Raw genomic sequence first — 12,235 nt, 5'->3', positions numbered from 1 at the left:
TGTTTTTTTCGGGCTATGTGGCCATGTTCTAGAAGATTTTCTTCCTGACGTTTCGCCAGCATCTGTGGCTGGCATCTTCAGAGAAGATGCCAGCCACAGATGCTGGGAAAACATCAGAAAGAAAATCTTCTAGAACACGGCCACATAGCCCGAAAAAAACACAAATAACTATGGATGCCTTCGACTTCACATAGTGGGTGTTACATATATAAGGTGTGGGACTACTTCACCCCACATCACACTCTAAAACTTCTATGAGTTATTTTTAAAACCTTAGAGTAAGCTTTACAAACTTAGTTCATTGACTGCCCTACTGAAAATCAATGAACCTTCATTTACATCTTGTAATATACAAAATGATGATTTATCAATTAAAGAAATGTAGCAATATTTAACCTTAGATAATAGGTGCTCTTTTCTCTTTTCTTTATTCAGCTCCTGACATTTATGTTGACTTATCAGCCTTGCCACAACAGTGTATCACTGCAACTTTCTGCATCAGCAAATTGATAAATAGGAAACCAGCAAATACCCGTACCCTCTCTTTTCAAGTTACCTATTTGCTTGTTCAGTAAATCACAGCAAAGCATCATTAATAACCTGCACATATCTGTTGATATTTAACAACACCTAGAGACTGTCATTCAAATGTTTGTGTGTATGTTGTTACATGTGGCTGAAAACAACATGCATTGCCATCAGAATGAAAATGTTGATGCACAACCCCATCTAAATCAGAGATTCAAGACAGTGCTGTTGTCCACTTGAGATAAAGTGCATTGAAAGTAGATTTTTACTTCAGTTCCAATAATGGGACATGTCCTCTACTTCCTCTGAGGATATCAGGCTAGTTCAGGGGGTGTAGGACAGGCTATGCTGCACACACATCTCTGTCCTTTAAGAGAGTGGTATGGCTTAGCAGGAGGACCAACCCTGGAGGTAGTTTGGTCTCTGAATTGCAGACTTTTCAGAAATGTGCTTGAAGACTGTGATCCTTGAAGCAGCAATGGAGATGTCTGAAGGCATGAAGACTACAGTGGCACCAATACGAACAACAAAAACAACCACAGGAAAGTACCCCATGCATCTGATAAGTAGATGCAAGTGAATGAAAACTCATGCTACCCACTTCTCTCTTTCAGTTAGTCTCAAAGGTGTTACAACTTCTCTCTTTCAGTTGATAGCATGAGCTTTCACTGACTTGCATCTACTTCCTCAGATGCATGGGGTACTTTCCTGATCTCTTTGCAACAGAAAAATAAGTCAGAAGAAGAGTGGAAAGAGAACCCACTATATAACTAAAAACACAATGAAACCTTAGTTTTCTCAACATACAAAAAGGCCAATGGAGAACAGTCCCTTCAGTTTGAGCAGTGAGAGTCAACTAGGGATTCCCACCAAAACCTTTCCCTAATTCTACAATATTCTGAACAAGGCTCTGCTGCAAGTGCAAAACCCATGCTGCTCAGCGATCAGTAAGTAGAACTCTCACATATGAACCCACTTGGACACTGGATTCTGTCTTGATGAATCAGGTCTACTATTAAACACATTTTTTTAAAAAAATAGCTTCAATGTAGCCTTTATGGTAGTAGTAGTTATATGAGCTTTTTATTATTGTATATAAATTAGGGAAAATTAAGGCTACTAAAGTAAATAGAAATGTGAATGCACAGAAGAGAATATACCTCTTGTGTTTCAAATGTGAAAATTATATATATATAAATGAAGCATTATTAACAGAATTAACTGCTGCTGACAGGCAGCTTCCTGCATTTCCAAACACAACTTTCTACACATGGTTTTAGAAAATGCTTAATTTAATCAGAGGTAGCCAACCGTTAACCTATATTAATCCTATAGTGGATCTCAGACTCAATTAAGACTTATCAAATGCAGTGAGAAAACTTATTATTTTTCTTCTGTTTCTTGGAACAAGCTTCTCAAATCTGTCAAGTAAGTATGATAATGTCCAAGAAATCAAATATGCTGGAAGATCGTTTTTGGGAAAGAGAGTGATTGAGAGTGAGAAAGAAAACTGATGGATTGAAGTTACAATGCAAGTCATAACAAACGTACCCAGCTCCACGTCTTGGTCATCTGTGAGTACCAGGATAATGTTTGGTCTAATATTTTTCCGCTCCTGCACACGTCCTCTGAACCTTGGAGATTTGACAGTAGTACTGAGGCTCTTTAGCAGTTCAGTGGCAAGCACAGTCCACACAAAGGCAATGTAATAATGATTCATTGTTATCAGTTCAATGCGGCAGTGAACCTCCTGTGGAAATGCTTCTGTTCCTTAATTTTCAAATTCTGCAAAATTACCTAAATGGGGAAAGAAAAATGGAAAAAGCTCAGCTCTTAGGCACAGCATCTTCAAAAACCACATGAAGAAAAAGGAATAGTCCAAATGAAGTCAACTATAATTAAAACTCCAAGCCTAATTCACTTACACAGCAGTAAATCAAACTCAATTAAATGAGTCTTATAATTGATTAAATACATCTAGGAACAGCACAGAAAGTTGCTCTTGGACCTGCTTTTTCAAAATGAAATTGGTATTCTTTTACTACAATTCTCCCACATTTTTAGTCCAGCACTTGCTGAACTATTTTAGTTTTTTGGTTTAACTGATTTCAACACGCACTGTAATTTTGTTTACAGTTGATTTTAAGTTAAACATACATACATGTTGCATTTGAGAAAGCTACTAATCCACTCACTAAAAGTATTTGAACAGCATTGTCTCAAACTGTCTACTCAAAAGTAAGTTCCACTGATTTCACTCATTCTTACTACCATTTAAGTGGGCATATAATTGCAACTCAAAACAACTTTCGAAGTTACGCACATATTTAACTGCTTAATTCTCTGGTGAAAGAGTAAGTCTCTCGTGTAGCACATTGAACAACCCTTCCTAATAGCAATGAAAGGGAGAAGTCAGTTAAATTTCCTTCTGCTAATATAAACTTGCAAAGAAAACCTCATTATAGGTTTGCCTTAGGGTCGCCATAAGTCAGAAACAAATTGAAGGCACACAACAACAATATACTCAATTAAAAGGAGTGCATATTCTTGGCAACACTAAGGATTTCTTAACAAAATTAATTTGCTTGTGCAGTACTATTTAAAAAAAAAACATTTCTAGAAGCCTTTAAAAATAATAATTGTTCATGTTTGAATCCCAGGACACACAAAACAGTAGGGCTATATTAGATAAACTCACCAGCACTTATAAGGCCAAGAGAAAGGCATGGCTGTGTTGGTTGTAATCTGCACCGTAACTGTATTTGATGCTACTCTGCTTCTATTTTGCAAGTTAACAGACAGTTCACATTAAGTGACAGTCAAGGGAATCTCACCTAGTTCTATGAAAGGCCAGACATTGATATCTCTCATCAATCAGCCGTGGGACTGAGCACATCATCTATAATGCACAGGGAACCTTATTATCCATTTCCAGATTTGGCTCACTGAGCTTACCGGAACCACTTCTGCAGCAACTGTCAGTCAAACAGCCTTGCTATTATAAGCCCCAATTCAACCTCAGGAGGAGTCTCCTGTCACCAGAACAGACCTAAAACCCACAACACTAAATGATTGATTGCCCTGGTGACTAAAAAGGTTAGTCTTTCCTTTCTCATTCTCTGGCCTGTTGACAGAAATTCTACCACGAGGATAAAAAGAATGTGATAACACTAACTTAATTTGGGGCTTAATTGGTTATAACCTAAAACAACAGCAAGAAATCTTGATGGCAAACAGTTTGAGGAGGCTTATTCCATGGGAAAAAAGGCTGCCTAGAAAATGGGTGACACCAGCAATAATGATAATGGGACATCAACTCATCAGGCTGTCAATACTCCCACACCTGAGACTTCATATTTAGACATGCAACATTAACTAGTAGGAGATAAATCAGAAGAACTAATTAAATGGAGGCATAGCATAGCAGAAAGGAAAGGGGATGGGTGGGTTGGAATGGTCCCATCACTCATTTCAAAACACAAAAAAGAGATGGGACTCCGTAGGGAGAAATCTGATACACAACATATATGTACAAGAGAGTATGTGTACTTAAAAACAGGGCTTTTCTTCTTTTTACATACATCTATTGCTTGAAGCTTCTCAACACTGCCTACAAAATCATGCACTTCACTCTCTCAGTGATAATAGCACTAGAAGAGTGTGTCCTAAAGGCATTTCAAAACAAAACTCTAAGCGCCTGTAAGCAAAGAAAGGCTGAGTCCATTGTCTAGGCACAAACATTCCAGATCTCTGATTGACATTACAGCAATCTAAAAAGCAGGATGCCGGAAAATTCAGCATTCTCAGTTAAATGCCATTGCCCTGACTACACAACATTCCGATAAGTAGACTGGAAGTTAGTAATTAGTCTGAGTTGGACTGTTTTCTTCTTCGTAAGAATGTGTTGGTTTTTTTTAATCCATTTGCTACAACCTATATATGATAAATGATGCTGCAGAACAGGATGGCTGGCTAAATAAGTATTTTCCTGTCTGATTCAAGCACCACTTATTGCAAAAGCTAAGCAGGCATTTTCTCAGTGCTTCTCTTTAAAGACCAAACCTTAGACTTCATTCTTGTAAGCCAAAAGGAAGAGGACGTGGGAGTAAACAAGTGTAAATGTTCAGTATTTTCTGAATCAGTTTTACACTGTCTAGAATGTTTTTTCCAGATAATGTTGTCACAGAAAACCAGCCATGCCAAATGCACTATGTAAACACCAGATGCAGGATGGTTGAACAATCTCAGTGTTGGCTTGAGGAAACACTGGGCAGAAAAGCTTTTGGTGGGTCATTACTTCTATCAATGGGTCATTATTTTAGGGCATTGTGCTAAATTCAATAGTGGGTTGTCTTGGGGGAAAAAACTATTAAAAGTGTGTGAGTGATACCAAGGGGTTTGCCTGCCGGTTCACGTGGGACTAGTGTTGCCTACATCTAGAAGGCTAAAAGAGTGCTTTCTCTTGGACTCATCACCATCACAGCCACAACTAGTGAAGATATGGGAAAGATCCTTCTCGGTAGTTGCTCCCAAGTTAAGGAACTCCCTTTCCTGGAAAGTATGGTTGCTCCCCTCCATGCTGCCATTTTGCCAGCAGGTAAAGACCTTTTTATTTAGGGTGGTGTTTGGTTTTTAATATGTTGCGGAAGATGGATCTTTTAATGGGAGATATTGTGTCCCACTTTGTTATGTTTTAAATGTATTTTTAAAAATGTTTTTAACTTGTGTTTAAAAAAACAAACTCAGGGAGGTGTATATATTTTAAATGCACACTGTCCCAATTTTGTAAGGATAGTCTCAATTAATCCTATGTTGTCCTACAACCAGGATGTGTGTGGTCAAGCAAAACTAGAGCATAGCAAAGATGGATAAAGTTATTAATGAGGAAGAACACACAAGCTAAGAGACACTGCAGCAGTTTGCTTTTACTGGCAAGGTTAGATTTTCTGCCACTTCCTTTCTTCTCCCCTCCTGTCCCTCCAACTGAATTAATGGAGTGTAGATTACTCTGGCAAGTTGAACTCAAGTTTCAGCAACTGAGGGAAGCTGAGGACAAAGGGTGAAAGGGGGAGGAAGAAAGCAAAACTGAGACATTCTAAAAGCAGCTGAAAAAGTGGGATGACATAGGATTAATCAGGACAGCCTCTGCCAGATCAAGAAAATTGGAAGATACTCATGTACTGCTATATTTCCTTTTCCATGGGGCAAGTCCTCCCTCCCCCAAGTGACCTTATAAAAAACCCACCATCATCTCACAGCCTGGCCTCCAGTGCCTGAAAGAAATCAAGCGAAGAACCACACCTATAAAATATAGCGCTTCACAGGGGATACAAGAACACAGTGCAGTGTTTGTGTTGGCTACTTCACCTTAGTCTACAAATGTCCTCAGAGACACTGCAATTTGTCTTTGAGAAATAGTCAAAAGCAGGAAAAATTAAAGAGGCCTTGTTCTTCACACATGGTAAGTGAACGTAAGATATTGTGCAGTGTCCAAGAATCAAGAAGAGACTACAAGTTGCCTTTCTTTCCAAAGGTATATGAAAACATATTGAGTGCAACTGAAAAATATGCTACATGGAAAAATATATAAATGCTTTTTTGTACAGCCATGTATGTAATCATCAGATTCCCTAGATGGAAGGAATGAGAGCAAATGTATTTTGAAGTACCCTCTACTCCTTTCCCACAAACAAACAGATCCTAAAGAAATCAGTTGTGCAATAGGTCCTAGTGATTTTAACAAACTGACTTACACTTGCATGGATTCTATAAAACTGCAAACCAAATGGATCCTTTCTTTCTCCCACAGAAAACCTGTATTCACAGCTCAGCCTGCCTGACATCCTGTGATCTGTTATAGCAGTGGTACTCAAACTTTTTACCCTTCGGACCCCCCTTTACATCTACATGCAGATATTACACTCTCCTTGGCACAGTGTATGAATAATTTTTGTTGTTGTTTAGTGTGCATATTTTCATTTCGACATTCATGTATATTCATATTTTAACATTTTATAAGGAAATAATATCATTCAAATTAGAACAGTTTAAGTCACTTCAATATTCAACTCAACACATGTTTAAATTTTACACATTAAAAAGTTTGGGAAGAGGCGTAGGAGGATGAGGAGGGATGAGAGCCTCCAAATCTCATACCCCCCCCCTTGAGCAATCACCCCCCCCCCAGGGGTCCCACACCATTGTTTGAGAACCAGTGTGTTACAGTATGCCCAAACATTCTGGTCTCTTTAAAAGAGCACATGTAAGAGCTTAAACATAACTCAATGGCCGCAAATGAATATTAGGATAAACCAGAATTGCTGAAAATGTTGGATTATTGCCTATGAGCAGCATCACTGTACATATTACTTCTGCTTGGTTCCTCCCTGCTTCAGAGTTTCTATATCAACACAGTTTGACTGACCCAATTTGTCATGGACAGTCCTGATTAATCCCTTGTTATCCTACCTCTTCCACTGCTTTAAAATCTCTCTGTTTCTCCCTTTTCCTCCCACTTTATCTCTTTGTCTTCTGTTCACTGCAGTTGCTGAAAACCAAGTTCAATGTTTGCACTCAATTAAATCAGCAGAAGGGAGAAGATAAGATGTGGGAAACATGCCCTTTTTAGTAGGCCCAGCCGAAAGCAAACTGCTGTAGCCTTGCCTTGATTGTGTGTTCTTCTTCATTAATAACTTTTGCCATCTTGACCACTGTCTAATATTGCTCACCTCTTGGCTTTCATTTGTAAACTATTGGAGGATATATACATCAGTGGAGATGTAAAAGCTACATCTGAATCTGGATCCTGATGTGTCACAAGCAGAGACGACTGGGCATCATGCATGAATGTTCTGCTTATAAAAGATAACCCAGCATGACAACCCCAAAAATTATTACCAAAACAATCACAAAGGAATACAAACAGAAAAGGAGGAGAAGAAACAAAACAAAACAATAGTAAAAAAAATATGATTCCTAGTAATCGTGGCTTACTATTAAGTCTAAACACCCACCTAAGCACAAAGCTAGGCATAAATTAGCTGTGCTGAACAGTGCAGGCTGACTTCGATGACTTGAATAGGGATGCACTTGCTTTGAAAGATGCCTTTGAAAGCCTTTGCTTTCAAAGCTCCCAAAAACATTTGACTTGATTCATAACTGGGGCGGCGGGGGGGGGGGGGGCACAGAGAGAAATAGCAGAACCATTGACAACTGCAACACTTCTGAAGTCCAAACTGGACATGACATTAGTTGGAAAAGTTATTGGTTTTTTTGACCGCTTCCAAGATGTCCCAGCCAACCTGGTCACAATATAGTGGTGGCTGGCTGGGGAATTCTAGGAACTGCAGAATAAGTTTCCCAAGCTCTGGTTAGTTGTGTGTAAGCCGTTAGTGTGATGAGTTTCAAGATGGAGTTGGATCATTTTTGGCTGTCTATGCAACTCAACGTGTCTGGACAGTTTCCTTGCTCCAAAATGGATGTTCACAGCATGTTTTCTTTTTAAAATCCACATTTAACAAATATTGCCTAGATGCCTGGAAAAGTTTTGTTATTAGCTGCCCTTGAGTTGACCTTGACTCATAGTGACCCTGTGGATGAGACATCTCCAAGTCCCCCCATCCTCCACTGCTCTGCTTAGGTCTTGTAGATTTAGGCCCATGACTCCCCTGGTTGAGTCTAACCATGTGGCATGTAATCTTCTTCTCTTTCTGCTTTACCTTTCCAAGCATTATTGTGTTTTGCAATTATTCATGCCTCCTCATGATGTGGCCAAAGCATGACAGCCTCAGTTTGAACATCTTGGCTTCCAAGGAGAGTTCAGGCTTGATCTGATCAAGGAACCATTTGTCCATCTTATTGGCTGTCAATGGTATTCTCAGCACTCTTCTCCAGCACCACATCACAAATGAATTGATTTTCTTTTTATCAGCTTTCTTCTCTGTCCAGCTTTCACATCTGTATATGGTGATGGGAATGCAATGGATTGGATGATTCGAACTTTACTGCTCATTTGTTTATCTTTTCACTTTAAGAGCTTGTCTAGTGCTTTCATGGCTGCCTTTCCCATTCCTAATTTTCTTTAGAATTCCTGGTTGGAGGAAGGAGATTTTTGGAAGACAAACATAGAAGGCAGATGGAGGGTGTTAGAATAAGTCGTTATGGTAGCTACTTCGATGATTTTATAGGTTGTAAGAATGTGTATGTAAATGTTTTACGATAGGGCTTATAAATGGTGTCTGTGTTCTTTGATTGATTTGTGTTGTTATACTTGTATATTTTTTAATAATAAAATTAATAAAAATTATTTTAAAAATTAAAAAAAAAAAGAATTCCTGGCTGCAGTCTCCGTTCTAATCAATGTTTGATCCAAGGTATGGGAAATCTTTAACTATTTCAATTTCCTCATTGTCTAGGTTGAATTTATATAGATCTTCTGTGATTATAATTCTTATTATTATTATCATTATTTATGTTCAGCAACAAGCCTGCCTTTACATTTTCTTCCTTGACTTCTTTAGTAATTGTTCCAACTCCATGATGTTTTCAGCTAGTAATACAGTGTCATCTACATATCTTAGATTGTTGATATTCCTTTCTCTTATCTTTACTTCTTCTTCTAAGTCTAAACCTGCTCTTTGCATGATATTTTCTGCATACAGGCTGAATAAGTAGGCTTTTGAATATTTGCCTCTCCTGTACAAGTACAAGAGCAATGTGAGGAAAAAAGATGGTAAAGAGGTGACGAAGAAAAGCACTGCCAGGAAGCATATTATTATTATTATTATTATTATTGTTGTTGTTGTTGTTATTTATATAGCACTGTAGATTTGCACAGCACTGTACATAAAAATAATATATAAGAGTAAACCTGCCTATGGCGTACAATCTAAGAAATAATAGGATAATACATATAAAATACATAGCAATACAGGAAATGGTTCAATAAAACAGACAACAAAAAAGAATATCAAATAGCAAATGATAATCACACCATGCCTACAATGCATACAAAACCCCTTGAGTGTGAAGGAACACATGAATTCACAATTCACAGGGGACCCATGGCCTGCTTTATATACAAAGAATCTAAGTAATACTCACTTTCCAGTCTATAATACAGTGGACGCTTGTTATACACTGGGGTTTGGTTCCAAGATCCCCCATGGATAACAAAATCCGTGGATGCTCAAGTCACATTAAATATAATGACATAGAAAAATGGTGTGCCTCATAAAAAATTGGGAAATCAAGGTTTGATATTTGAAATTTATACATTTTAAACACATTTTCAAATCGTGATGCTTGAATCTGTGTACAAAAATCTATGTATAACTTTGAAAGGACTGGAATTTAGAGAGAAAATATAACAGGATGATCCATCATATGATTTACAAAATGAGTAAATAATCTGCATCATAAGTAAATATTTGAGGGAGTAGAATATGGCAACCCTGTCATAAAGACACAGTTCAAGGAGTCTGTCTCAACTACAAGATCTCTGAGGTACACTTACTCAGAAACTGGGCTGAAGGAAAGGTCCAGAGTAAAACATGCATCCATTTTACATTTGCACATGCCTCCCAAAGAAGCCCATTTCAGTTTACAGAAACATGACCATTCATCTGGATGTCATTCATCTCAGGAACACAAAACCAGACCAAAGCCATGTCAGATACAGAACAGTCTTCAAATAAACATCCCTGGATTGTAACCCCTTTTGTGACTTCCATATCTGAATCAAGATTAAAATAAAGAACTCATTGTTGCTGTTGTTGTCTTGTTACTACAACTGTTGATGGCCCAGGCTTCCTTAAATTTGTACTTCCAGATGGCAGAACAGAAGTCAAAGTGTTTCACTTATCAAGTCTTGCTTTCATAACTTGGAATGTACAGTATTATTGAGATTTAATCCAGTCTTTCCCCCATATTAAAATCTCATCTGATATCTAGAGCTGATTACAACAGTATTCATGGCTACAGTCCCATGCAACTGCTCTGCAAAAAGAAATACTGGCCTGTTACAGGGCTGGAGTGTGGCTTTGGTGTGACTTCTGGACTCTTAGGACACATGCATCATTGAATCACCATACCTCCACTGTGACTCGAAGCAGCTTTATTTTGGCTATCTGTAACAGGCCACTGTATCCATTTTATTTAATAAATAAATAAATAAATAAAATATTTATTTATAGCCCGCCTTTCCACAGATCAAGGCGGGTTACAGAAAGTGCCATTACAAGATAAAAACACAATAACACAGCAATTATACATTAAAATAACAAAACACCAAATACGATCAAACAATGTAACAATATCCAGCTAGCTTAGGATGTACAGAAACAATAACAGTGAGGGGGAAGAAAGGAGGCTCCAAAAGGAACAATTAAAGGGAAGCTTGTTGGAACAGGAAGGTTTTTAGCTCCTTCTTGAACCGGTCAAGGGAGGTGGCCGAGTGGAGCTCACCAGGGAACGAGTTCCAGAGCTGCGGGGCTGAGATGGAAAACGCTCTACACGTTGTGGCATATTTCGAATCTGGAACTCTCAGCAGATGCTTCCCGGCCGATCTGAGTGTACAGGGCGGATTATATGGGGAGAGGCGGTTCTCCAAGTACCCTTGGCCCAAGCCATTTAGGGCTTTATAGGTGATAACCAACACCTCGTATTGCGCTTGGAAGCGGATAGGCAGCCAGTGTAGGTCTTTTAATACTGGTGTTATATGGGTGGCCCTGGAAGATCCAGTGACCAATCTAGCTGCCATATTTTGAACCAATTGTAGCTTCCGAGAATGGTACAAGGGTTGCCCCATGTAGAGCGCATTACAGAAATCCAAACGAGAGGTTACCAGTGCATGGTTTTGAGTGAGTGGCTGCAGTACAGGCATTTAACCACTGCGTCACCAGGGCCCCTGTGATTCATATAGCACTTCTGTGATTCATTTCTAGCTCCCATGGCAACATTCTCTAGAGCAGCAGTTCCCAACCTTTGCTGGGCCGCGCCCCCCTTGTGGCTGGAAGTCCTGTCCCAGCAGTCTTTGTGGTCGGAAGCCCCACCCCTTCCCGGCCTCCCAACCAATCAGGGAGTCCACCGGCCAGAAAAAGGGGTGGGACTGCCACTGCTGCCCCCTCCTCCAATCAGCCAGGCCTCCTCTGGCCTGCCGCTGTCATTGCCGCCATCATGCAGGGCTTCTGCCACTGCCACAATGGCAATGGTGGTGGCAGTGGCAGTCCCGCCCAGTGGCGGCAGCCACGTGGAGGAGGAGGAGAAGGGGAGGAGGTGGTGGTGGCAGAAGCAGCCCTGCACAATAGCGGTAGTGGCCATGAGAAGTAGGAACTAGGACACTTTGGGATGGTGTACAACCCCCTGCAAACCCCATTTTTGCACCCCAAATGGGACCATGTGCAGCAATGGTCCTCTTGGTCCATTTTAGGCCTGGGAGAGGCCTTTATTCCAAACAGAAGTATTCAAAGTCACTTTTGGTTTACTTCTGTTTTTTAAAAAAATCCTTTTCTAGACCAAAAAATGATGCAGGGGAGGGTCCAGAATGTGTTGAAAATTCATGCCATCCCTTGCAGCCATTCTTGGAAAAGTGTTTTTGTGGTGGAAATACTTACATTTCTTTAAACCTGGGAGAGGCCTAAGGCTCACAAAACAGACCTGGGGGTCACATGTAGCCTACGGGCTGCACTTTGTCCACCCCATTCTATAC

General features: G+C 39.6%; 1 protein-coding gene across 2 annotated transcripts in view; it reads right to left on the bottom strand.

The window, feature by feature from the left end:
* The window catches only part of SULF1 (sulfatase 1), a 68,856-nt gene extending 66,535 nt beyond the window's left edge, over window positions 1-2,321 (bottom strand). For both annotated transcript variants that reach the window (XM_089518897.1, XM_089518898.1), the window contains exon 1: window positions 2,080-2,321. In XM_089518897.1, coding sequence (XP_089375023.1) covers window positions 2,080-2,248 — 169 coding nt within the window. In that variant the 5' untranslated portion in view covers window positions 2,249-2,321. The remainder of the gene's footprint in view (window positions 1-2,079) is intronic.
* Between the last annotated feature and the right edge of the window lie 9,914 nt (window positions 2,322-12,235).

This window comes from Sceloporus occidentalis, unplaced genomic scaffold (genome assembly GCF_023333645.1).
Source record: "Sceloporus occidentalis isolate IW3139 unplaced genomic scaffold, rSceOcc1.0.p SCAF_3, whole genome shotgun sequence".
Lineage (NCBI taxonomy): Eukaryota > Metazoa > Chordata > Lepidosauria > Squamata > Phrynosomatidae > Sceloporus > Sceloporus occidentalis.
Note: the sequence above shows the minus strand (reverse complement) of the source record. Positions and strands in the feature narration are given on the sequence as shown.